The sequence below is a fragment of the Blennius ocellaris genome, assembly GCF_963422515.1.
Source record: "Blennius ocellaris genome assembly, chromosome: 11".
NCBI lineage: Eukaryota > Metazoa > Chordata > Actinopteri > Blenniiformes > Blenniidae > Blennius > Blennius ocellaris.
This window is the reverse complement of record NC_137660.1, coordinates 29,181,659-29,209,144: the sequence shown is the minus strand read 5'-3', so window position 1 is coordinate 29,209,144 and position 27,486 is coordinate 29,181,659. Positions and strand designations below refer to the sequence as shown.

The 27,486-nt window shown below is 49.7% G+C and overlaps 1 protein-coding gene across 1 annotated transcript in view; it reads left to right on the top strand.

The window, feature by feature from the left end:
* LOC308136485 (structural maintenance of chromosomes protein 1B-like) overlaps positions 1 to 27,486 on the top strand; it is a gene marked incomplete at both ends in the record, with an annotated part of 28,295 nt that overhangs the window by 351 nt on the left and 458 nt on the right. The window contains 24 exons of the mRNA XM_080504824.1: positions 50 to 241; positions 3,945 to 4,057; positions 4,392 to 4,595; positions 5,891 to 6,129; positions 6,208 to 6,466; positions 8,993 to 9,181; positions 9,300 to 9,382; positions 10,412 to 10,619; positions 11,729 to 11,914; positions 11,988 to 12,185; positions 12,250 to 12,392; positions 12,424 to 12,981; positions 13,865 to 13,985; positions 14,261 to 14,398; positions 15,111 to 15,227; positions 15,498 to 15,604; positions 16,737 to 16,878; positions 18,372 to 18,472; positions 19,098 to 19,251; positions 19,334 to 19,432; positions 21,604 to 21,760; positions 22,767 to 22,921; positions 23,655 to 23,806; positions 24,958 to 25,027. Of these exons, the coding sequence (XP_080360950.1) occupies positions 50 to 241; positions 3,945 to 4,057; positions 4,392 to 4,595; positions 5,891 to 6,129; positions 6,208 to 6,466; positions 8,993 to 9,181; positions 9,300 to 9,382; positions 10,412 to 10,619; positions 11,729 to 11,914; positions 11,988 to 12,185; positions 12,250 to 12,392; positions 12,424 to 12,981; positions 13,865 to 13,985; positions 14,261 to 14,398; positions 15,111 to 15,227; positions 15,498 to 15,604; positions 16,737 to 16,878; positions 18,372 to 18,472; positions 19,098 to 19,251; positions 19,334 to 19,432; positions 21,604 to 21,760; positions 22,767 to 22,921; positions 23,655 to 23,806; positions 24,958 to 25,027 (4,085 nt within the window). The remainder of the gene's footprint in view (positions 1 to 49; positions 242 to 3,944; positions 4,058 to 4,391; positions 4,596 to 5,890; positions 6,130 to 6,207; positions 6,467 to 8,992; positions 9,182 to 9,299; positions 9,383 to 10,411; positions 10,620 to 11,728; positions 11,915 to 11,987; positions 12,186 to 12,249; positions 12,393 to 12,423; positions 12,982 to 13,864; positions 13,986 to 14,260; positions 14,399 to 15,110; positions 15,228 to 15,497; positions 15,605 to 16,736; positions 16,879 to 18,371; positions 18,473 to 19,097; positions 19,252 to 19,333; positions 19,433 to 21,603; positions 21,761 to 22,766; positions 22,922 to 23,654; positions 23,807 to 24,957; positions 25,028 to 27,486) is intronic.

Sequence of the window (27,486 nt, the reverse complement as noted above, 5' to 3'; positions counted from 1 at the left end):
GATGATGATGACGATGATGATGACGATGACGATGATGACGTCCCTCCAGGTAAGTCCAACCTGATGGACGCCCTGAGCTTCGTGCTGGGCGAGCGGGCCGCGGCGCTGCGGGTCCGCCGCCTCGGCGACCTGATCCACGGGGCCCACGTGGGGCGGCCGGTGTCCCGCACGGCGCGCGTGGCGGTGCGGTACTGCGACGAGCGCGAGGGCCGGGAGACCGAGTTCAGCCGCAGCATCAGCGGTCAGTCTGTCCGTCCTCGGCACCGGGACACACACACACACACACACACACACACACACACACACACGGTCCAGAAGGGGACAGACAGAGGGACACGTGGACACACCCTGCCGTCACAGCAGCCTGCGAGCCGTGACGTCACGTTTGTAAAATCCCGTTTAAAACAGCAGCTTATTGGACACGTGACTCCATTTCCCCCTCAGTAGGTTTCATTAAAATTGGCTTTATTGTTGAGATTTTAGTCGCTTTTACTTTGATTTATGAAAATACAGACATTTTAACGAGGTAGGACAGAGAGAAACTCCATTTAATGCTTATTGTGCCTCTATTCCAGTGTCTGGAGGTTAAATTGGTCTTTATTTGTCCCACTAAAACCACAATAGAGCAACCAGAGATGTCCCACATTCATTTATTTAGCTTGACGATCGCCTGATTTCATTTAATGTTATACTTAAATAATATTTCTATTAGAACAATTATTCTGATCCGGATCAAAATGCACTTTATGAAGATCCGTTCATTATTTTCTGAGATTTCTTGTCAACAGAGAGACAAATAGAAGCGAGGGATGTTATCACCTGCCTGGTGGAGGTAATAACAAGTCACATTCATCTGTTATTACATCAAAAGAGCCAGAGAGAAAAGTGACGGGTGCTCAGATTGTTTAACGTTTTCATTGTTTTTGTTTTTGTCATTGAAGTTTTTATTTAAAAGAACGAAAACACAGAATATACATGTCGCCTGGATGAAATAGTGTTGAAAGGGGATATTAATTAACTTCAACAAATGAATCAGCACAATCATCTGGACTTGCTATAACGATAAAACAATCCTAATAAATACAAATGAACAGTTTAGTCGAAGACAAACAATAATACTTCTAATACAAACAGGATTCCACCTCCTCCACCTGACGGTGCTTATTCCCCGATCAGCAGCTTAGAATAAATTAAAAAAACCACCAAAACAAATGGTAGCAATGATTTGTGGCGCTGATAATAATTCATGTTAAAGACGTTTAGCTGCCTTCGTGTATAAGTGGAGAAAAGAAAAGAATTTAGTATTTTGGAGTGAGAAGCCGGCGTCGGAGAGGAAGAAGGGCTTCAGCTAGGGGGGGTGCGACATGGACAAAAAATAACATCTGGATATTTTGGGGGATTTTGACGATAACGATAATCAGACGATATTCTTTAAATGTGTGTTTTTTTTACAGCCTGAGTTATAGCTCATTAATTGTGCCTGGATCTCTCCACCACCTGAATCGGCACCATTTCTTTTGCTATATAATTGGTGATCGCATTTGTTACGTCTCGCCATCGGGTGCTTTTTTTTTGTCACGAGGCAGTTTTCTGTTGATTGAGTCCGCTAACGTTTGTTGGCCGCGTCGTGCAGCCGGTAGCGTTACCTTCGCCGACTTAGCTTTTTCTTTGGCAGCTAGCTTTTGACGTTCTTCGTATTCCTTCGTGTGGTTACTCCGCAAGTGGTGAATCCAATCCAATCCAATCCACTTTATTTATATAGCACATTTTTAAAAACGAAGCGTTTACAAAGTGCTTCACATACTGCACATAAAAACTAAACAGTCCAACACTAAATAAGTATAAAACCATAGAATAAAAATCAAAACAGATGAAAAACTACAAGCACATTAAGAAACTACAAATAAGAATAAAGACAATTCAAAAGAATAAATAGAAAAATAAAGACGCTTAAAAAGCAATAAAATAAATGAGAATAAATAAATAAAACAATAAGTAAATAGACACAGGGGACCACACGACTCACGCGGCGTTAAAAGCCTGAGAATAAAAGTGGGTTTTAAGACGAGCTTTAAAACAGTCTAAAGTGGGGGGGCTGTTGGGACGTGGAGGGGCAGAGCGTTCCACAGCTTAGGGCCGACAACGGAGAACGCTCTGTCCCCTCTGGTTCTACACTTGGTCTTAGGACCCATGAGCTGGAGCCCTCAGACCTCAGAGCACGGGGGGGGGGGGTTGGTAAATTTGAATGAGGTCTGTAATGTACTGAGGGGCCAGTCCATTCAAAGCTTTAAAAACAAACAACAAAATTTTAAAATCAATTCTAAAATGAACAGGGAGCCGGTGCAAAGATGCGAGGATTGGGGTGATGTGTTCGCGTTTTTTGGTCCCTGTTAAAAGTCGTGCCGCAGCGTTCTGGACTAACTGCAAGCGGGAAAGTGCTTTGTGGCTAACGCCAGAATAAAGTGCTTTGTGGCTAACGCCAGAATAAAGTGCATTGTGGCTAACGCCAGAATAAAGTGCTTTGTGGCTAACGCCAGAATAAAGTGCTTTGTGGCTAACGCCAGAATAAAGTGCTTTGTGGCTAACGCCAGAATAAAGTGCTTTGTGGCTAATGCCAGAATAAAGTGCTTTGTGGCTAACGCCAGAATAAAGTGCTTTGTGGCTAATGCCAGAATAAAGTGCATTGTGGCTAACGCCAGAATAAAGTGCTTTGTGGCTAACGCCAGAATAAAGTGCATTGTGGCTAACGCCAGAATAAAGTGCTTTGTGGCTAACGCCAGAATAAAGTGCTTTGTGGCTAACGCCAGAATAAAGTGCTTTGTGGCTAACGCCAGAATAAAGTGCTTTGTGGCTAACGCCAGAATAAAGTGCTTTGTGGCTAACGCCAGAATAAAGTGCATTGTGGCTAACGCCAGAATAAAGTGCTTTGTGGCTAACGCCAGAATAAAGTGCTTTGTGGCTAACGCCAGAATAAAGTGCTTTGTGGCTAACGCCAGAATAAAGTGCTTTGTGGCTAACGCCAGAATAAAGTGCTTTGTGGCTAACGCCAGAATAAAGTGCTTTGTGGCTAATGCCAGAATAAAGTGCTTTGTGGCTAACGCCAGAATAAAGTGCATTGTGGCTAACGCCAGAATAAAGTGCTTTGTGGCTAATGCCAGAATAAAGTGCATTGTGGCTAACGCCAGAATAAAGTGCATTGTGGCTAACGCCAGAATAAAGTGCTTTGTGGCTAACGCCAGAATAAAGTGCTTTGTGGCTAACGCCAGAATAAAGTGCATTGTGGCTAACGCCAGAATAAAGTGCATTGCAGTCGTCCAGACGAGAAGAAATAAAAGCGTGCACGACTTGCTCAAAAAGATTTAAAGATAAAAACGGCTTAACCTTAGATAAAAGTCGAAGATGATAAAAGCCCGATTTTAAAACGCCATTTATCTGTTTATCAAATCTAAAATCACTGTCTATGAACACTGTCTATGATTTAGCGGCAACGGCTTTTCGACAAACTTTGCCGATTACGGCCTTTTGGGTAACGTCAGTCTTTTGAAAGCCAAAGTACTTCCAGGCAACTGAAGTCGATCCCCGTCTTTGGAATTAAATCTTCTGAAGTTGGAGCGTCCGCGGGCGGCGTGTCCGTGTCGTCTTTCAAAGGTTTATGTTTTAGAGGCACGCTAACCTGCCGGGAACACGCCAGTGAGAGGTCATGTGACCTGCTGCGGTTTGCTGCTTTAACGCAAGTTACGTAACTCTCGTTCAGTGAACGTGTGGGGGTCTCAACGTGTGTTTTTAGTTGTTTTAGTGAAGTCATTTGCGTACTCCATAACGTAAATTTGCACATCGTTAAAACGACAATGACGATATTATCGTAAACGATGTGTGTCGCCCACCCCTAAGCTTCAGGCCATCAGTCCGTCGTTCACGTTCTCCCCGCGTCGTTTTCCCCCCAGGCGACTCCTCCGAGTACCACATCGACGACGTTCACGTCACCTTCGCCAGATACTCCGAGGAGCTGCAGAAGATCGGGGTCGTCACCAAGACGCAGAACTGCCTTGTGTTCCAGGTGAAACGACCGCGACGCCACTCCAGTACCTTTCACACACGTAATCCAACGTTTGGCGCACGAAAAAAAGAAAAGAACAGTGAATTTTTAGCTCAAGAACGGGATCAAAATGTTCATTATTCATGAGAAACAATTAGACCAAATATATAACATGCTTCACCTGAGAAATCTGACTGATGACATGAATGAGTACCTTGTTAAAGTAACGTTCACTTTTGGTGAGAAGGAAAAAAAAAAGAACTGTTTTACGGGAATTAAAGAATAAATTGTGCCGGTAAGAGTCAAAGAGTTCCTGGTTGAGTGGCTGCGTGTCGTTCCCCGTCCCGGCCACCAGGGGGCGGTGGAGTCCATCGCCTTGAAGGACCCCAGGGAGAGGACCAGGCTGCTGGAGCACATCAGCCAGTCCAGGGACTTTGCGGAGGAGTACCAGCGGAGGAGGCGCGCCCTGCAGGAGGCGCAGGAGGACAGTCAGTTCCACCTCAACAAGAAGAGGTCCGTCACCGCCGAGAAGAAGCAGGTGTCCCAGGAGCGGCTGGAGGTGAGGGTTACATAAGATTAGATAACAATAACAATATTGCTTTATATACTGTATATATATATATATACAGTACAAAAATATCTACACACACATATAGAAAACAATTTCATAAGGCAAAATTATTTTTCCACATCTACATATTCGAAAAGAAGCGAACAGTGATTTAGCCCCGCCCCTTTTTCATCGATTATCATTTCATCATTTGATCATTTCCAGCTTCCCGATTCGTTATGTAATATTCTATTTGTGTGTATACATGTAAGACACACTAAAAGTGTATACAAATATGATACTACGACTTATATTCATCTATAGAAATATATATACACATGTACCTACACATACACACACATAAATAAGTGAAATATTTAACAAGATAAACCATAAATAATGATAGATAAACCCAGATATTTTTATATTTTACTTTTATTTCTATTCTATTGTATTTTATAATATTCCAAGGTGCCACATTGCTGCAACAAAACAATTTCCCTTCGGGGATGAATAAAGTCATTATCTCTCTATCTATCTATTATCTATCTATCTATTATCTATCTATCTATTATAATCTATCTATCTAGTCTATCTCTATCTATTATCTAGTCTATCTATCTATTATCTATCTATCTAGTCTATCTATTATCTATCTAGTCTATCTATTATCTAGTCTATCTATTATCAATCTATCTATCTATTATCTAGTCTATCTATTATCTATCTATCTAGTCTATCTATTATCTAGTCTATCTATCTATTATCTATCTATCTAGTCTATCTATTATCTATCTAGTCTATCTATTTATCTAGTCTATCTATTATCTAGTCTATCTATTATCAATCTATCTATCTATTATCTAGTCTATCTATTATCTAGTCTATCTATTATCTATCTAGTCTATCTATTATCTAGTCTATCTATTATCTATCTAGTCTATCTATTATCTAGTCTATCTATTATCTAGTCTATCTATTATCTAGTCTATCTATTATCTATCTATCTAGTCTATCTATTATCTATCTATCTAATCTATCTATCTAGTCTATCTATTATCAATCTATCTATCTATTATCTAGTCTATCTATTATCTATCTATCTATTTTCTATAACTCCTGAGTCAAACCCCGTCTTCGTCCTCGTGTCGTGTAAAGATCGTACTTTTATACTGTATTTTATAAAAACACTTTGTGAGACAGGGAATGTTGTTTTCATGAGTTTGTGACGGTCTCCCGCCCCCCCCTCCTGGTCCCCCCCCCCCCCCCCCCCCGGTCTCCCCCCTCCCCCCCCCGGTCTCCAGGCCCAGAAGTACCAGCTCCTGGTGGACAGTCTGGACCAGAACCGTCTTCAGCTGAGCCTCTCTGAGCTCTACGTCAACCAGCAGTCCATCGACGGGCTGCGCGACACCCTGGCGGCGCGGCGTCAGGCCGTGAGCGGCGGCGGCGGCGAGCTGGAGGTCTGGGAGGACCGGGTCCGGTCCCACAAGAGGGACCAGGGCCGCCTGGGCAGGGAGCTGCAGCACCTGGACAAGGACATCAGGTGAGTCTCCCGCTGCCTCGGTTCTCCGTCCGGTTGGATGAACGTACGGTGACGAGCGGCGGTGTGGGACTGTCCCAGCTCCCAGGACCAGGTCCTGGCCCAGGCCCGGTCCCACTACATCCGGGTCAAGGTCAGCGCCTCGCACCACGCCAAGAAGGCGGAGGAGGGCGGCGGCGCCCTGAAGAAGGCGGAGAGGCGGCTGCTGGTGGAGGAGCGGGAGCTGGAGGAGGGCCGGCAGGAGCTGGCCGGCCTGGAGGGGGCCTGGAGGGCCCAGGAGGACCAGGTCCTGCGGGACCGGGCGGCCCAGAGGAGCCACGTCCAGCTGGACCAGGACCAGGTGACGTAGAAGCTCAACATGAGCGTCTGTGTGTCTGGCGTCGTCTGGCTCCGTTAGCGGCGGAAAACGAACCCGGTTCTTTCTGGTGGAAAAACTCAACGTGAGCGTCTGTTCGTCTGTCGTCGTCTGTGTTCGTCTGTCGTCGTCTGTTCGGCTGTCGTCGTCTGTGTTCGTCTGTCGTCGTCTGTGTTCGTCTGTTGTCGTCTGTGTTCGTCTGTCGTCGTCTGTGTTCGTCTGTCGTCGTCTGTGTTCGTCTGTCGTCGTCTGTGTTCGTCTGTTGTCGTCTGTGTTCGTCTGTTGTTGTCTGTCGTCATCTGTGTTCGTCTGTTGTCGTCTGTGTTTGTCTGTTGTCGTCTGTTGTTGTCTGTCGTCGTCTGTGTTCGTCTGTTGTCGTCTGTGTTCGTCTGTCGTCGTCTGTGTTCGTCTGTCGTCGTCTGTTCGTCTGTCGTCGTCTGTGTTCGTCTGTCGTCGTCTGTTGTCGTCTGTGTTCGTCTGTTCGTCTGTCGTCGTCTGTGTTCGTCTGTCGTCGTCTGTTCGTCTGTTGTCGTCTGTGTTCGTCTGTCGTCGTCTGTGTTCGTCTGTCGTCGTCTGTGTTCGTCTGTCGTCGTCTGTCGTCGTCTGTTCGTCTGTTGTCGTCTGTGTTCGTCTGTCGTCGTCTGTGTTCGTCTGTCGTCGTCTGTGTTCGTCTGTCGTCGTCTGTGTTCATCTGTCGTCGTCTGTGTTCGTCTGTGGTCGTCTGTCATTGTCTGTCATTGTCTGTCGTCGTCTGTGTTCATCTGTCGTCGTCTGTGTTCGTCTGTGGTCGTCTGTCATTGTCTGTCATTGTCTGTCATTGTCTGTCGTCGTCTGTGTTCGTCTGTCGTCGTCTGTTCGTCTGTTGTCGTCTGTGTTCGTCTGTCGTCGTCTGTGTTCATCTGTCGTCGTCTGTGTTCGTCTGTCATCGTTTGTCGTCGTCTGTGTTCGTCTGTCGTCGTCTGTGTTCGTCTGTCGTCGTCTGTCGTCGTCTGTGTTCGTCTGTCGTCGTCTGTGTTCGTCTGTCATCGTTTGTCGTCGTCTGTGTTCGTCTGTCGTCGTCTGTGTTCGTCTGTCGTCGTCTGTGTTCATCTGTCGTCGTCTGTGTTCGTCTGTCGTCGTCTGTGTTCGTCTGTCGTCGTCTGTCATTGTCTGTCGTCGTCTGTGTTCGTCTGTCGTCGTTTGTCATCGTCTGTCATTGTCTGTCGTCGTCTGTGTTCGTCTGTCGTCGTTTGTCATCGTCTGTCATTGTCTGTCGTCGTCTGTGTTCGTCTGTCGTTGTCTGTGTTCGTCTGTCGTCGTCTGTCGTCGTCTGTGTTCGTCTGTCGTCGTCTGTGTTCGTCTGTCATCGTTTGTCGTCGTCTGTGTTCGTCTGTCGTCGTCTGTGTTCATCTGTCGTCGTCTGTGTTCGTCTGTCGTCGTCTGTCGTCGTCTGTCGTCGTCTGTGTTCGTCTGTCATCGTTTGTCGTCGTCTGTGTTCGTCTGTCGTCGTCTGTGTTCATCTGTCGTCGTCTGTGTTCATCTGTCGTCGTCTGTGTTCGTCTGTCGTCGTCTGTGTTCGTCTGTCATCGTTTGTCGTCGTCTGTGTTCGTCTGTCGTCGTCTGTGTTCATCTGTCGTCGTCTGTGTTCATCTGTCGTCGTCTGTGTTCGTCTGTCGTCGTCTGTGTTCGTCTGTCGTCGTCTGTCGTCGTCTGTGTTCGTCTGTCGTCGTCTGTGTTCGTCTGTCATCGTTTGTCGTCGTCTGTGTTCGTCTGTCGTCGTCTGTGTTCGTCTGTCGTCGTCTGTGTTCATCTGTCGTCGTCTGTGTTCGTCTGTCGTCGTCTGTGTTCGTCTGTCGTCGTCTGTGTTCGTCTGTCGTCGTCTGTCATTGTCTGTCGTCGTCTGTGTTCGTCTGTCGTCGTTTGTCATCGTCTGTCATTGTCTGTCGTCGTCTGTGTTCGTCTGTCGTCGTTTGTCATCGTCTGTCATTGTCTGTCGTCGTCTGTGTTCGTCTGTCGTTGTCTGTGTTCGTCTGTCGTCGTCTGTCGTCGTCTGTGTTCGTCTGTCGTCGTCTGTGTTCGTCTGTCATCGTTTGTCGTCGTCTGTGTTCGTCTGTCGTCGTCTGTCGTCGTCTGTCGTCGTCTGTGTTCGTCTGTCATCGTTTGTCGTCGTCTGTGTTCGTCTGTCGTCGTCTGTGTTCATCTGTCGTCGTCTGTGTTCGTCTGTCGTCGTCTGTGTTCGTCTGTCATCGTTTGTCGTCGTCTGTGTTCGTCTGTCGTCGTCTGTGTTCATCTGTCGTCGTCTGTGTTCATCTGTCGTCGTCTGTGTTCGTCTGTCGTCGTCTGTGTTCGTCTGTCATCGTTTGTCGTCGTCTGTGTTCGTCTGTCGTCGTCTGTGTTCATCTGTCGTCGTCTGTGTTCATCTGTCGTCGTCTGTCATTGTCTGTCGTCGTCTGTGTTCGTCTGTCGTCGTCTGTCATTGTCTGTCGTCGTCTGTGTTCATCTGTCGTCGTTTGTGTTCGTCTGTGGTCACAGCGGCGGCGCTACGAGGATCTGACGGAGCTCTCCAGGAAGCAGGGGGCCGTCCTCCGTCAGCAGGCCGACAAGCTGCGCTGGGCGGTGCAGGCCGACGGCGAGCAGATGGCCTTCGACCGGCGCCGCAAGAAGGAAATGCAGGTCCTGTCCACCGCCCCGTCCCCCTCGTCCCCCCACCCCGTCCCCCTCGTCCCCCGTCCCCGTCCCCCTCACCCCCCCACCCCGTCCCCCTCGTCCCCCCTGTCCCCCCGTCCCAGTCCCCCCACCACAACCAACACAGAGGTGAAACTGTCTCTGTCTCCCCCAGGCGTCCATCAGGAACCACCAGAGTCGTCTGGAAGACGTGACGAGTCGGGTGGAGAAGCTGGAGGAGTACAACCACACCTGCAGGTCTGTGACACCAGCCGGACGGCCGGGTCAGAGGTCAAGAGGTCAAGAGGTCGCGCTGGCAAATATTTCCTACTTAATGATATGTTTAAATAGAATAGCAATAAAGAAACAACAGCAATACAATGAAAAGGTCGGGGTCTTTTCTTCTTCTCTTTCTTGAGGAGAAGAAAAGAGAGAAGAGAAAATAAATCAGAAAAAGAAAATATAACAAAAAAGGCGAAGAGAAAAAATGTTTTTTTTTTTAAAAATATGACAAAAAACAGAATTTTTAAAAAATATAACAGAAAAGAAGAAAAGGTGAAGAGAAAAAATGAAAAAAGATTAAAAAATTGAAAATATAAATAAAAAATGAAAAAAGTTAAAAAAAAATTTTAATATAACAGAAAAGGTGAAGAGAATTTTTTTTTTAAATATAACAAAAAATATATTTCCTACTTAGTAACATATTTAAATAGAATAGCAATAAATAAAAAATAAATACCCAAATGGCAAAATTAAAATAAAGAAACAGTAAAAAAAAACAAACCAAAAAGTTTGTTTTTTTTTTGTTCCAGAAAAAAACATTTAATGGGAATAAAGGCCATATGAATATCAACCAATAAGTAATTTATTAACAAATCCCACAGTTTACATTCAGCATCAATATATATTTTTAATATATTAAATAAAGAAACAAACAAAAGAAATAAAATAAATGGCTGTATGACAGCGTGGCGGTAAGACGGCGTGGCGTTGTGGCTGTATGACAGCGTGGCGGTATGACGGCGTGGCGTTGTGGCTGTATGACAGCGTGGCGGTATGACGGCGTGGCGTTGTGGCTGTATGACAGCGTGGCTGTATGACGGCGTGGCGTTGTGGCTGTATGACAGCGTGGCGGTATGACGGCGTGGCGTTGTGGCTGTATGACAGCGTGGCTGTATGACGGCGTGGCGTTGTGGCTGTATGACAGCGTGGCGGTATGACGGCGTGGCGTTGTGGCTGTATGACAGCGTGGCGGTATGACGGCGTGGCGTTGTGGCTGTGCTCCAGGTCGTCTCTGGACAAACACCGCCAGCAGGAGGAGGAGCTGAGCGGCGAGCTGGAGCGAGGCCGCCGGCGCCACCAGGAGGTGGTGGAGGAGCTGGGCCAGGTGATGGAGGAGCTGGGCTCCGCCCGGCTGGCCGGCCAGGAGAGCAGGAGGCAGCTGCAGCGCCAGCAGCTGCTGGAGAAGCTGCGCCGGCTCTTCCCTCAACACGTGGTAGGAAACAATCATCCAGTCACTTCTTCTCTGGTTTCACTCCCTCACGCTCTGTTGAGACACATTTCTCTTCTTCGTTGGTTGAATTCGTGTCTTCGGGTCACATTGCTCGTCGTCGTAGAAACCAGACCTTTAAATCCAAAGTGTTTCTCGTGTTCTGAGATCAAACGGCAACGAGTCCGGCGAGCGAGAAGGAGGGGGAAATGAAAATATAACAAAAAAGACGAAGAGAAAAAATATTTTTTTTTTTTAAATTTAACAAAAAACAGAAAAAAATGAAAATATAACAGAAAAGACAAAGAGAAAAAAGAAATTTAAAAAAAATAAAAAAAACAAAACAGAAAAGGTGAAGAGAAAAAAAGAAAAATTGAAAATATGACCAAAAATTAAAAAGATTAAAAAAAAGAAAATAGATGAAGAGAACAAAATATATTTTTTTTAAATATAGCAAAAAAAAGAAAAAATGTATATAACAGAAAAAAGAAAAGGTGAAGAGAAAAAAAGAAAATTGTTTAAAATTTAACAAAAAATGAAAAAAGATTAAAAAAATGAAAATAGAATAAAAAATAATAAAAAAAAATATATAACAAAAACAGAATTTTTTAAAAAATATAACAGGAGAGAAGAAAAGGTGAAGAGAAAGAAAGAAAAAATTGAAAATATAACAAAAAATATTAAGAAAAATGAAAATATAGCAAAAAAGAATTTTTTTAAAAATATAACAAAAAACAAACACATATTAAATATAACAGAAAAGAAGAAAAGGTGAAGAGAAAGAAAGAAAAAATTTAAAATATAACAAAAATGAAAAAAGAGAAAAACTTTTTTTTTAAACAACAAAAAACAGAATAAAATTTAAATATAACAAAAAACAGAATAAAATGAAAATATAACAGAAAAGGTGAAGAGAATTTTTTTTAAATATAACAAAAATCAAAAAAGATTAAAAAAAAATGAAAATATAACAAAAAAGATGAAGAGAACAAAATTAATATTTTTTTAAAATATAACAAAAACAAAAAAAATATAACAAAAGGTGAAGAGAAAAAATGTAAAAATATAACAAGCCTCTTCCTAACCCCCCCCCCCCCCCTCCCGGTGTGTCCCAGTACGGCCGCCTGTCGGAGCTGTGCAGCCCGGTCCACAGGAAGTACCACCTGGCGGTGGCCAAGGTCTTCAGCCGCTACATCGGCGCCATCGTGGTGACCACGGAGAAGGTGGCCCGGGACTGCATTAGCTTCATGAAGGCGGAGCGGGCGGAGCCCGAGACCTTCCTGCCGGTGGACAACCTGGCGGTCAGTCGTCACGCCCTCCAGCCCCTCGTCACCCCCCCCCCCCCCTCTCTGACGTGCCTCCTGCCCCGTGCAGGTGAGTCCTCTGAGCGAGAGGCTGAGGGAGCTGCGCGGCGCCAAGCTAGCGGTGGACGTGGTGCAGGTGAATGCGGCGGCGGCGGCGGCGGGGGAGCAGCTGAGGAAGGTGGTGCAGTTTGTCTGCGGCAACGCTCTGGTGTGTGAGAGCATCAAGGAGGCGAGGGGCGTGGCCTTCGACAGAGGGGAGCGTCACAAGGTGGGCTCAGCGGGGGGGGGGTTAAAACTGCCAACAGGTGAGTGACGCCCGTTTCGCCCTTCAGACGGTGGCGCTGGACGGGACCATGTTCTCCAAGTCGGGGGTGATTTCCGGGGGCTCCAGCCACCTGCGGACCAAAGCTCGCTGCTGGGACGAGAAGGACGTGACGCTGCTGAGGCAGCGCAAGGAGCAGCTAGCCGCAGAGCTGCGCGTGAGTTAGCCTCCGGTCACACTTCAGTCTGGCGTCACGTCTGATGTCGCGTCTGGCGTCGCGTCTGATGTCACGTCTGGCGTCGCGTCTGATGTCACGTCTGGCGTCGCGTCTGATGTCACGTCTGGCGTCGCGTCTGATGTCCCGTCTGGCGTCGCGTCTGATGTCACGTCTGGCGTCGTGTCTGATGTCCCGTCTGGCGTCGCGTCTGATGTCCCGTCTGGCGTCGTGTCTGATGTCCCGTCTGGCGTCGCGTCTGATGTCCCGTCTGGCGTCGCGTCTGATGTCACGTCTGGCGTCGAGTCTGATGTCCCGTCTGGCGTCGAGTCTGATGTCCCGTCTGGCGTCGAGTCTGATGTCACGTCTGGCGTCGAGTCTGATGTCACGTCTGGCGTCGAGTCTGATGTCACGTCTGGCGTCGTGTCTGATGTCACGTCTGGCGTCGAGTCTGATGTCCCGTCTGGCGTCGTGTCTGATGTCACGTCTGGCGTCGAGTCTGATGTCCCGTCTGGCGTCGCGTCTGGCTTCACACCAGGCGTCGTGTCCGGCGTCGAGTCTGATGTCACGTCTGACGCGACGCCAGACGTGACATCAGACTCGACGCCAGACGTGTCAGGCGCCACGTCTGGCGTCACGTCAGCAAGTCCAGTCATTCTACATCAGGCGTCTGCCCACAGACCTGCTCCAGGTTCAACATGTTTACTTGCCTCTTGTGCACATAAACCGACAGTTTAGGTCGATAACAAGTAGAGTTGAACACAAAAACAACTGTCAAGAGTAGAATTAGAAGACGAGAGTCTACAAGAGAGACTGGCTGCTGCAGCAACATCCTTCTAATTGTCCTTAAATATATACATACAGTACAAACACACACACACACACACACACACACACACACACACACACACACACACACACTCTTCTATCAGTGTGTCGTCCTTCCAGCATCTTTTCATTTTCAGTGACCTGAAACCAGGGGGTCAAACTGGTTTCAGATGAGGATCCACATCAACCTGACCTCTGACCTCTGGAGGCCCGACAAGTCAAACGTCACATTAAACTGTAGATCTGGACAAATGTCAAAGTCTTTCCTTCTTTTGATCCTTTTGTAACGGCAAGAATTCACCATTTGTCTATTCTGAAATACACATATTAAAGGAAATCAGATGTTATTAATGTTATATTAAAAACCTTCAGTCACCTGTATCTAGATATCATATATTTATTCAAGATTAAAACAATTTGTCATCATCTGGAAAAACAATTTGAGTTCACGTGTCTAAAGTATCACTTCACATAAGTTGGACTCATTTTATTGTGAAAGGCGTTGCGTCATGTGACCTCCACAGACGCATTAATGTCGGGGGTCAAATTCTGACCAAAGGCCGGTTTTCAATGTCATTTTTGCCGATCGAGTGTTTTTAGATCCGCCTCTGTCAAGTTTTCATTTTTATACTTCACACTTCAGAAATCCCGGGTTAGATGGTCTGGTGGGCCGGTTCTGGTTCTGGTTCTGGGCCCCGCCGGTTCTGGGCCTTAAAGAAAACGTGGCAGATCTTCTCATTTGCCTCGGTTTCTTCCTGCAGATGGTGAAACCGTCTCAACCCTTCGAAATAACGTCAAGCAAAAGTCACGGCCGAGATTCTCAGATGTCAAACTGAAGCTCAGGAGAATCGTATTAAACATTCATTCACATGTTTATTTATCGTCGTCGTAACGAGGAAAATACATTTTGTCTTGGTAAACTTGAAACCTGTCCGACACGCTGATCTTTGATTTCAATACGTCACCATTTAATAGCAGTGTTCTCTGTGTGTGTGTGTGTGCGTGTGTGTGTGTGTGCGTGTGTGTGTGTGTGTGACAGGCTTTAGTGAAGCTGCAGAGGAAAGAGTCGGACCTGAAACACGTCGCCGCTCAGATTCAGGGAGTTCAGACTCGCCTCAAGTACTCTGGAGCCGAGAAGGAAAACCTGCTGAAGAAGTGCATCCCTCAGTGTCAAGCAGTGAGACACACACACACACACGCACGCACACACACTCAGACACACACGCATGCACACACACATACACATGCACGCACGCATACACACACAGACACACACGCACACGTACACGTATACACACGCACACATACATACACACGCACGCACACACTCAGGCACGCACGCACACACACTCACACGCACGCACACATACACATATACACACGCACACATACATACACACACGCATGCACACACTCAGGCACGCACACACTCAGGCACGCACACACACTCACACGCACGCACGCACGCACGCACACATGCACATGCACACACACACACACACAGAGACACACAGACACACGCACGCACACACACACAGACACACACACCCCCACACGCACACACACACACACGCACGCACACACTCAGGCACGCACGCACACAGACACACACACGCACACACACGCACACATGCACACACTCAGACGCACACGCACGCACACAGACACACACACACACACACAGAGAGACACACACAGACACACGCACGCACACACACACAGACACACACGCCCCACACACACACACAAAGACACACACGCACGCACACACTCAGGCACGCATGCACACACACTCAGACGCACACGCATGCACACACACTCAGACGCACACACACAGACACACACACACACGCACACACACACACGTCAACCCCTGCCATCGTCTGCAGGAGATTTCCCGGCTGCAGAGTGAGCTGGTGAACCTGGACGCCCACATCCAGATGCAGCAGGACGGCGTGGAGGGGAAGGAGGCGGAGCTTAACGCCGTGAGGCGCCAGGTGGAGCAGGTGTGTGTGTGTGTCTGAGGCGCCGCGTCAGTCCTCGTCACACGTCCTCGTCTTATTTTGATAGAGTCTGGTTTATTTCACTTTAGTTTTATCTCCAGATTAAATTTGACATATTTTTAATCAGTTTTCATTGAACTTGTGAGAAACGAAATCTAAGAGTGAATCTTTTTTTTCACACACTTTTTCTTATTCTTCAGATTAAAACACTGTCCGTGGCTTCGGCCTGTTTGTGTTTGTGTTTGTGTTTGTGTTTGTGTTTGTGCCTTTCAGATGGAGGACCTGGTGTTTTCTGACTTCTGTGCTGAGATCGGCATGAGCAGCATCCGGGAATACGAGCAGCAGCACCTGAAGTGGGGAGCCGAGCTGGACAGGAAGCGGTGGGTGTGTGTGTGTGTGTGTATCTGTGTGTGTGTGTGTGTGCGCGTGTCTCTGTGTGTGTGTGCGCGTGTCTCTCTGTGTGTGTGTGTGTGTGTGTGCGCGTGTCTCTGTGTGTGTGTGTGTGTCTCTGTGTGTGTGTGTGTGTGTGTGTGTATCTGTGTGTGTGTGTGTGTGTGTGTGTGTGTGTGTGAGTGTGTGTGTGTGTGTGTGTGTGTGTGTGTGTGTGTGTGTGAGTGTGTGTGTGTGTGTGTATCTGTGTGTGTGTGTGGGTGTATCTGTGTGTGTGTGTCTCTGTGGGTGTGTGTGTGTCTGTCTGTGTGTGTGTGTCTGTCTGTGTGTGTGTGTGTGTATCTCTGTGTGTGTTTGTGGGGGTGTGTTTGTGTGTGTATCTCTGTGTGTGTGTGTGTGTGTGTGTATCTGTGTGTGTGTGTGTGTGTGTGTGGGTGTATCTGTGTGTGTGTGTGTGTGTGTGTGTGTGTGTGTATCTGTGGGTGTGTGTGTGTGTGTATCTCTGTGTGTGTGTGGGTGTGTCTGTGTGTGTGTGTGGGTGTATCTGTGTGTGTGTGTGTCTCTGTGTGTGTGTGTGTGTGCATCTCTGTGGGTGTGTGTGTGTATCCCTGTGTGTGTGTGTGTCTGTCTGTGTGTGTGTGTATCTCTGTGTGTGTTTGTGGGGGTGTGTTTGTGTGTGTATCTGTGTGTGTGTGTGGGTGTATCTGTGTGTGTGTGTGGGTGTGTGTGTGTATCTCTGTGTGTGTGTGTGTGTGTGTGTGTGTGTGTATCTCTGTGTGTGTGTGTGTGTATCTCTGTGTGTGTGTTTGTATCCCTGTGCGTGTGTGTGTGCGTGTATCTCTGTGTGTGTGTGTGTATCTGTGTGAATGTGTGTGAATGTGTGTGTGTGTGTGTTTGTATCCCTGTGCGTGTGTGTATCTCTGTGTGTGTGTGTATGTGTGAATGTGTCTGTGTGTATGTGTGAATGTGTGTGTGTGTGTGTATCTGTGTGAATGTGTGTGTGTGTGTGTGTGTGTGTGTGTGTGTGTGTGTGTGTGTGTGTGTGTGTGTGTGTGTGTGTGTGTGTGTGTGTGTGTGTGTGTGCTCTACATATCCACGTTCCTTCATCAACTCTCCCTGCAGGTTGGAGTTTGAGACTCAACACACTCGCCTCAAAGCGAAGCTGGGCTACGACGAGGAGCAGCTGGACCAGCAGAGGAAGAAGAGGCAGAAGATAGAAGAGAACATCATCAGGGAGGAGAAACTCGTCGCCGAGCAGAGAAAGGTGCTTGCCACACGCTTTCACCCACGACCCTGCGGTGCTCCTCGCCCGACGGGAGAAACGTCGTCAAGCCAACGCCAATTTTATCCAACTCTGATCTAGACGTCATGCTTTTATCTCGATTTAACAGGATCCAGCAGACGACCTCACGTCACTCCTGTTTTATATTCTCTGCATCAAATTTCGAATTGAATTCAAGATTTCAGTTCTGACTTTTAGAACGTTGCACCGTCAGGCTCCTAAATATGTGTCTGACTTGCTGTGCCCCTGGTACTCCTCCGGTCGCTCCCTGAGGTCCTCGGGCCAGAACCTCCTCACTGTCCCACGGACCCACTTCAAAGCCAGAGGACACTTTGAAGCTGCTGCTCCTAAATTGTGGAACGACCTCCCTTTGTCGCTGATCTGTGGATTCTTTTAAAGTCCCAGTGAAATGTAACACACTACTTTGCAAAAAACCGATAGTTGGGGTTCTACTTGTAAGGTTCCTCCGACTCTGCCCCTCCACTGTTGTCGCATAACAAAGTTATTTGAATTTTGAATCTCCAGCCGAGGAAGTCGGGGGAATCCTTCTTCTTCGTGGGCCATTGTGGGCGGAGCCTATGTGTGACGTCACGAGTTGTGCAGATCTCGATCTGTTTTGTTTACATTGGCTTGTTTCCCTCTTAAATATCAAAGCTTTTACAGTGTTTTGAAGTTATAGTCGGCGTTTTATGAGGCTTGACGAAAGATTGAGCCTGGAAGAGACCAGAGAGGAGAAAAGGAGCACGGGCGGCGGGAGCTAGCTCCTAGCTCGGGCGGCTAGCTCGGGCGGCTAGTAGACGATCAAGTAACACCTGGACTCATCTTCGGTGATTCCGCAGTCAGAAAAGCTCTTGGACGTGTTGGATCCAGGAAGTCGGTCGTTCTGCCAAAAGTCCGGAGCCTCAAAGCCTCAAAGGTGAAAAGTGGCGGCTGCTGAGGCGAGGAGACGAGGACGAATGGAGGACGAAGCGTCTTCTGCTTCCTCAAACATGTTCCAGACGGGGTCACCGATGGCAGAACCACCTTCTGTGTCTTCTTCATCAATCACTGGGTTTGAAATGACCACGATGATGAAATCTGGTTCAATTCAGCCTCTTCGTGGTCAAAACTCTGATCCTCCATAATGTAAACACAACTTGGGCGTGTGCACAACTCGTGATGTCACTCTGTTATTGTCAGAAGCTCCGCCCAGCAGAGGAAATAGCGACGTTTATCGGCTATTTTCTCGCAGATTGTCGTGTTTTAACATTTTACCTTCAGCCAGTTAGCAGGAAAACGTTCTAGAAGAGACACCAGAGAGTTTCGGAGGTGGAACCTTCATTTCACTGGGACTTTAAGAACTTGTAGCTCAACACACCAGTTGGACTGGAGCCTTTCTGCTGCTTTCAGCAGCTGCTCAGGTTTTCCACGATGTTTTGTTTTCCTTGCAGGAGGAGAAGAAGCTGCTGGAGGCGGTGGAGGAGGTGGAGGAGAAGCTGCTGCAGCTGAAGAACCGGGCCGCCGCCAAGAGGAGCCAGCTGGAGGCCGGGAAGGCCGAGCTGGACCAGAAGGTTCTGACGCTTCAGGACATCAACAGGTGAGACGTGTCCTCCTGCTGGGGACCACTGGCTGGAGGACACGTCTCCAACCTGCTCAGGGGACAAGGAGGACCTGTGTCTTACTGCAGATGATGATGATGATGATGCTGATGATGAAGACAACCCTCGTTACCTCGCGCTGCTGCTGCAGTCTGGAGTTTTTATAGTTTAGTATTGAAATTTAGGGAGGGACTGACAGGCCGTCCTGCGGGTGGAGGGACTGACGGGCCGTCCTGCGGGTGGAGGGACTGATGGGTTGTCCTGCTGGCGGAGGTAGAGGGACTGACGGGTTGTCCTGCGGTTGGAGGTGGAGGGACTGACGGGCCGTCCTGCGGGTGGAGGGACTGATGGGTTGTCCTGCAGGCGGAGGTAGAGGGACTGACGGGTTGTGCTGCGGGTGGAGGTGGAGGGACTGACGGGTTGTCCTGCGGGTGGAGGTGGAGGGACTGACGGACCGTCCTGCGGTTGGAGGTGGAGGGACTAACGGGCCGTCCTGCGGGTGGAGGATCTGACGGGCTGTCCTGCGGGTGGAGGGACTGACGGGCCGTCCTGCGGGTGGAGGTGGAGGATCTGACGGGTTGTCCTGCGGGTGGAGGGACTGACTGGGTGTGGTTGTGCCGTCAGGCAGCAGGTGGAGCTCCAGCGCCAGGTGATGTGGGTGGAGAGCGCCCTGGAGCAGAAGCGTCTGGTGAGACACAACATGCTTCTGGCCTGCAAGGTCCAGAACGTGTCCCTCGTCCTGCTGTCGGGGGACCTGAGCCAGATCAGCGAGGTGCAGGTAGGGCCGCGCCGCGCCGCGCCGGCGGCGGATGTGTGGATCCAGACTGACCCCCTCCCCCTCCCCTTCCCTCCGCCCACAGCTGGAGACGGACTCGGAGAGCACCGCCGCCACCGTGGACATCTTCCAGAGAGACGCCCAGCTGGTCCTCGACTACTCCACCGTGGAGGCGGCGCTCAGGGTGAGACGCCGGGCCGTCCCTACGGGGTTCTTCTTCTTCGTTGGTTATGAGGCACTTCCAGAATCCGAAGCAACCAATCAGAATTCAACGCCCGCCCCCAATGTCTGTGATTGGTGGACGACCGTGTCTGTCACGTGGAGAGATTTGAGCAAGCGAGAGAGAGAGAGACAGAGAGAGAGAGAGAGGTTGAGCGCAGAGGAAGAATCTGAGCGCAGAAATGATTTTTGAGCAATGTCAAGTTTTTCTTTGCGTAATTTAAATATTTCCTCAAAATGCTATTAGTGCTCTTGCACAATTTATTTATTTTGCGCTCAAATTTTCCCATCGCTCGCTCAGAATTTTGGCATAAATATAACCCCATACGTCCCGTCCCCACCTCACCTCACCTCACCTCACCTCACCCCTCCCCACCTCACCTCACCTCACCCCTCCCCACATCACCTCACCTCACCTCACCTCACCTCACCTCACCCCTCCCCACATCACCTCACCTCACCCCTCCCCACATCACCCCACCTCACCCCACCTCACCTCACCCCTCCCCACCTCACCTCACCTCACCTCACCTCACCTCACCTCACCCCTCCCCACATCACCTCACCTCACCCCTCCCCACATCACCCCACCTCACCCCACCTCACCTCACCTCACCCCTCCCCACATCACCTCACCTCACCTCACCTCACCCCTCCCCACATCACCTCACCTCACCCCACCCCACCCCACCTCACCCCACCCCACCTCACCTCACCCCACCCCACCTCACCTCACCCCACCTCACCTCACCCCACCTCACCTCACCTCACCCCACCCCACCTCACCCCACCCCACCTCACCTCACCCCACCCCACCCCACCTCACCTCACCCCACCCCACCCCACCTCACCTCACCTCACCTCACCTCACCCCACCCCACCCCACCTCACCTCACCTCACCTCACCCCACCCCACCCCACCTCACCCCACCCCACCTCACCCCACCCCACCTCACCTCACCCCACCTCACCTCACCCCACCCCACCCCACCTCACCTCACCTCACCTCACCCCACCCCACCCCACCTCACCTCACCTCACCTCACCTCACCCCACCCCACCCCACCTCACCCCACCCCACCTCACCTCACCCCACCTCACCCCACCTCACCTCACCTCACCCCACCCCACCTCACCCCACCCCACCTCACCTCACCCCACCCCACCCCACCTCACCTCACCCCACCCCACCTCACCTCACCTCACCTCACCCCACCTCACCCCACCCCACCTCACCTCACCTCACCTCACCTCACCCCACCCCACCTCACCTCACCTCACCCCACCCCACCCCACCTCACCTCACCCCACCCCACCTCACCTCACCTCACCTCACCCCACCCTACCTCACCTCACCCCACCTCACCTCACCTCACCCCACCCCACCTCACCTCACCCCACCCCACCTCACCCCACCTCACCTCACCTCACCCCACCTCACCTCACCTCACCCCACCTCACCTCACCCCACCCCACCTCACCCCACCCTACCTCACCTCACCCCACCCCACCCCACCCCACCTCACCTCACCCCACCCTACCTCACCCCACCCCACCCCACCTCACCTCACCTCACCCCACCTCACCTCACCTCACCCCACCTCACCTCACCCCACCCCACCTCACCCCACCCTACCTCACCTCACCCCACCCCACCCCACCCCACCTCACCTCACCCCACCCTACCTCACCTCACCCCACCCCACCCCACCTCACCCCACCTCACCTCACCCCACCCCACCTCACCTCACCTCACCCCACCCCACCCCACCTCACCTCACCTCACCCCACCTCACCCCACCTCACCTCACCTCACCCCACCCCACCTCACCTCACCTCACCCCACCTCACCTCACCTCACCCCACCCCACCCCACCCCACCTCACCTCACCCCACCCCACCTCACCCCACCTCACCTCACCCCACCTCACCTCACCTCACCTCACCCCACCCCACCTCACCTCACCCCACCTCACCTCACCTCACCCCACCCCACCTCACCTCACCTCACCCCACCTCACCTCACCCCACCCCACCCCACCCCACCCCACCCCACCTCACCTCACCCCACCCCATCCCGCCCTGCGCTGCCCCCTGCTGGCCGGCGGCAGCGTCACTCCCGTTGTGTCTCCACAGAGGATGGAGGGCGACGGGGAGGTGGAGGCGCACCTGAAGCAGCTGAGGGACGCCGTCTCCGCCGCCGAGGCGGCGCTGCACCAAACCGCCGCCCCCAACCTCAAGGCTCTGGAGAAGATGACGGAGCTGAAGGAGAAAGTACTGGGAGTGAGAGAAGGTACGGGAAGAATCTGAACTTCCTCAAAGAACGAGTCTTGAAACGTCTGGACTGACGCTGATGGAGGTGTAGAGTTCTAGATCAGTGTTTTTCAACCACTGCTCCGCGGCACACTGGTGTTTCCGCGAGATCTCGTCAGGGGAGCCGTGGGAATTTATCCAATTTCACATTTTTTTTCTAAAAAAAACATTTGCTCTCACAGCCGCTGTCAGGTATCAGAGCAGTGTGCAGAGTAATCATATATAAATACTGTGGCGAGCGCCGCAGAAGAATTGCTGAGACGAGATTCTTTTCCGCCAGCTGATCACCAGAGGCTTTTATTTTGACATGAACATACACAACCGGAACCTCACAACACATTTGTCACTCCTGGTTGCATCACCAACATCCAACAAACCAAACTAGACGAAATAATGAACTCTCTGAACCGAGGAACAAAAACACAACACAAGCACAAACCAACACACACGATAACCCTCGATAACCTCCGGCAACACACAACCTGAACTCCCATCACGCCCTGCAGCGACCAACTCCGTGATGCTACAATACTCTTCACCACTAGAGGGCAGCACAGAACTTTGCCGGTGAAATGTAAAGTGACAGACGTCAGTGTGGTTCATCTCCACCTCCTGCTACCATCTTGTATCAAAGTACTGTGTCAGTGACAGTGATGGAGAAGTTTTTGAAAACCAGGATCTCAGCTCTTCATCCATCAGGTCCAGGTTTCACACTGAGGGAGGCACTATTAAAAAAAGTCCTTGCTTTCTGGATTTACTGGATTCCTGTTGATAAAACTTTGATGAGAAAGACTTTATATTGTTAATTGAGGCTACAGAGTTAACATTTTAACATTTTCAGGAGGAGGTGTGACTCCAGAGTTTTTCCAAAGAAAAAAGTGTGTCTTGGCTCTAAAAGGTTGAAAAACACTGATGTAGAGGGTTCCAGTAGGTGGAGTCTTAGAGCTTTTTCCGGGTTGCAAAATGTCACTCTCTCCCCCCCCCAGCCTTTGACGCCAGCACCAGAGCAGCCAGGAAGTGCAGTCAGGAGTTCCACCAGGTCAAAGCTCAGCGTTTCCACCGCTTCAGCCAGTGTTTTGAACACGTGTCCGTCGCCGTCGACCAAATCTACAAGAGGCTGTGCAGGAACAGCAGCGCTCAGGTGAGGCGCCGCCGCCGCCACGTCCCGGAGGCTCCGGCTCCACGTCCCGGAGGCCCGACTGACGAGGAAATACCAAAGATATTAGTGCTGGAATATGAGGAGAACCAGTATTACTGCACAATCATTGTTTGTTTGTTTTTTTAGTCCAACTCTTTTTATTGGCATTTTTCAAATCAAATGCAAATGAAATGGTACATTTTGACAGTAATAAAGACCCTCATGCCCCCGCCCCCCCCCCCCCCCCCCCCCCACCCTGCTCAGGTCAAATAACCTTGGACACGTGGCACAAACCTACGATACAAACATAAACATTCGCACACACACTCATACCACGTAAAAGACAGACATTAAAGATTGGGGGGAAAATAACCAAAACAGATAGATAAATAAATAAAATAAACATATAAATAAATAAATAAATAGAAGAGATCATTCCTCATCAGGATCTGGGTATAAATAAATCAAGAGACTTGATATACAACAAAAAGGGATTCCACGAGCTTTAACGAGAACCGGAGTTTTTCCAATTGTAGATTATAGAGGACTTCTGTAATCCAACGAGCGTATGATGGGGGGGGGGGGGGGGGGGTCAGGGGATATGCTGAATATTTTAATGTAACGACGACAAACTGTTTGTTTGGCCTCGTCAATAGAAGTTAGTCTGAAGGAACTGTTGTTGGAGTTGTGAAGGCAAAGCTTTGTGACTGAAGGTTGTGTTTGGCGCCCCCCGCAGGCCATCCTCAGCGCAGACAACCCAGACGAGCCGTACCTGGGCGGCATCAATTACAGCTGCGTGGCTCCGGGGAAGCGCTTCATGTCCATGGACAACCTGTCCGGGGGCGAGAAGGCCATCGCCGCACTCGCCATGATCTTCGCCATCCACAGGTACGACCGGCGCGGCAGGAAGTCTCCAGGAGAAGCTTTTATTGTGAAGCCATGTCACTTCCCTCGTATAAAAAAAAAAAAAGAAAAAAGTTACAGTTTCATTTCATTGACAAAACCCACATGGAAAGAACCTACATAAACATATATGTTTTGATATAGGTTTTGAATATATGTGACATATATAAAATTGGCCATTTTCCTATATTTTATGTACATATATGCACACGTATGTGCATACGTGTACATATGTGGTCATATATGTACATATGTGTACATATGTGTACATAAAATATAGGAAAACGACCAATTTTATATATGTCACATATATTCAAAACCTATATTAAAACATATATGTTTATATAGGTTCTTTCCATGGGGGTATGTGGCATATATATGCATAGATGCAGCATATATATTGTCATATGTGCAGCATATATGCGCACATATGCTGCATATATGTGCATATAGGTTTCATATATGTGCATATATCCTCATATAGGTTCTTTCCATGTGGGAAGTTCCAGTTGTTTTGGTTTTAGAAGGAAAAACTGATTCCGTACGGTCTTCCTGCTACGTTTGGAGGAATGTGGCATCAGGGGCTTAAAAGATGGCCGACAAGGTTACGTTTTTGTTTGTGTGTATCCCGGGTCGTATGAAATCTTCGGGGACGATCTGTCGTCATCAAGGATTAATCCGTTAGATTTTAGGACGTTAACGACGAAACATTTCTGAATAAATCCCAGAAAACTGTGAAATAAAGCTCCTGTACAAAGTGGATGAGAGGCTCCTGGTGGAGGAAGTCAAAGGAGATCTGTTGCCATGGAGACGCTCAGTGTTTCACAGTGATGTCGCGGCCTGACAGGCTAGTTAGCATCGATTTGAGCTAACGGCTATCATGAGTCCAACTTGGTTCCAGAAACAAATGTGGTGTTGGTGAAGGTCTGCGTTCTACCGAGTGTCGCTCCAGTTTTATGTTTCTATTGGACACGACTTTGCGTGACACTGCGGACACACCACATCTGTCTCGGACCACATCTGTATCTCCTCTCTCTTTTACTTTCACGGTCTTTTGACGGCGGTTTCTTTCTGTCGTGCCGTCGGTGTCGGCGTGACCGTTAGCGCTCCTCACTTGTTTGTGTCCCTCCTCGCAGCTTCCGTCCCGCTCCGTTCTTCATCTTGGACGAGGTGGACGCCGCCCTGGACAACACCAACATCAGCAAGGTCAGCCTCTGTCCCCGAACGTCACAGTCCGCTTCACCAGCCGCCGTTCCACCGAGGCACGTTCTCTTGTGTTGCTCTCACATCGATTTCCATCTATCTATCCATCATCTATCCCTCCATCCATCTTGCCGTACTCTTTTCAAAGTAAAAGTCATGTTGTGGCCTGGTGCCAGTCTATGACCTAATGGTTGGCGACCCCTGCTGGACGTATAGTGAAGAGAGAGCGAGATAAGAGATACGCCTTGATTGATCTCACAAAGGAGAAAGTTACTTGTTACATTCTGCTCTTAAGTACTCATGAGTAGGAAAGACAAGGAACAAGTGTTTAAAAAAAACAACCTGATTTCACGCTTCTAAAACCGTCTCATGTGGACGACAGTCCAGACACATCTGGTTCAGGTGAACCAGGTTCTGGTGTGGACGACAGTCCAGACACATCTGGTTCCTGGTGTGGACGACAGTCCAGACACATCTGGTTCAGGTGAACCAGATTCTGGTGTGGACGACAGTCCAGACACATCTGGTTCCTGGTGTGGACGACAGTCCAGACACATCTGGTTCCTGGTGTGGACGACAGTCCAGACACATCTGGTTCAGGTGAACCAGGTTCTGGTGTGGACGACAGTCCAGACACATCTGGTTCAGGTGAACCAGGTTCTGGTGTGGACGACAGTCCAGACACATCTGGTTCCTGGTGTGGACGACAGTCCAGACACATCTGGTTCCTGGTGTGGACGACAGTCCAGACACATCTGGTTCAGACGACAGTCCAGACACATCTGGTTCCTGGTGTGGACGACAGTCCAGACACATCTGGTTCAGGTGAACCAGGTTCTAGTGTGGACGACAGTCCAGACACATCTGGTTCCTGGTGTGGACGACAGTCCAGATACATCTGGTTCCTGGTGTGGACGACAGTCCAGACACATCTGGTTCAGGTGAACCAGGTTCTGGTGTGGACGACAGTCCAGACACATCTGGTTCCTGGTGTGGACGACAGTCCAGATACATCTGGTTCAGGTGAACCAGGTTCTAGTGTGGACGACAGTCCAGACACATCTGGTTCCTGGTGTGGACGACAGTCCAGACACATCTGGTTCCTGGTGTGGACGACAGTCCAGACACATCTGGTTCCTGGTGTGGATGACAGTCCAGACACATCTGGTTCAGGTGAACCAGGTTCTGGTGTGGACGACAGTCCAGACACATCTGGTTCCTGGTGTGGACGACAGTCCAGACACATCTGGTTCAGGTGAACCAGGTTCTGGTGTGGACGACAGTCCAGACACATCTGGTTCAGGTGAACCAGGTTCTGGTGTGGACGACAGTCCAGACACATCTGGTTCCTGGTGTGGACGACAGTCCAGACACATCTGGTTCAGGTGAACCAGGTTCTGGTGTGGACGACAGTCCAGACACATCTGGTTCCTGGTGTGGATGACAGTCCAGACACATCTGGTTCAGGTGAACCAGGTTCTGGTGTGGACGACAGTCCAGACACATCTGGTTCAGGTGAACCAGGTTCTGGTGTGGACGACAGTCCAGACACATCTGGTTCAGGTGAACCAGGTTCTGGTGTGGACGACAGTCCAGACACAGCTGGTTCAGGTGAACCAGGTTCTGGTGTGGACGACAGTCCAGACACATCTGGTTCCTGGTGTGGACGACAGTCCAGACACATCTGGTTCAGGTGAACCAGGTTCTGGTGTGGACGACAGTCCAGACACATCTGGTTCCTGGTGTGGACGACAGTCCAGACACATCTGGTTCAGGTGAACCAGGTTCTGGTGTGGACGACAGTCCAGACACATCTGGTTCAGGTGAACCAGGTTCTGGTGTGGACGACAGTCCAGACACATCTGGTTCCTGGTGTGGACGACAGTCCAGACACATCTGGTTCCTGGTGTGGACGACAGTCCAGACACATCTGGTTCAGGTGAACCAGGTTCTGGTGTGGACGACAGTCCAGACACATCTGGTTCAGGTGAACCAGGTTCTGGTGTGGACGACAGTCCAGACACATCTGGTTCCTGGTGTGGACGACAGTCCAGACACATCTGGTTCCTGGTGTGGACGACAGTCCAGACACATCTGGTTCAGGTGAACCAGGTTCTGGTGTGGACGACAGTCCAGACACATCTGGTTCAGGTGAACCAGGTTCTGGTGTGGACGACAGTCCAGACACATCTGGTTCCTGGTGTGGATGACAGTCCAGACACATCTGGTTCAGGTGAACCAGGTTCTGGTGTGGACGACAGTCCAGACACATCTGGTTCAGGTGAACCAGGTTCTGGTGTGGACGACAGTCCAGACACATCTGGTTCAGGTGAACCAGGTTCTGGTGTGGACGACAGTCCAGACACATCTGGTTCAGACGACAGTCCAGACACATCTGGTTCCTGGTGTGGACGACAGTCCAGACACATCTGGTTCAGGTGAACCAGGTTCTGGTGTGGACG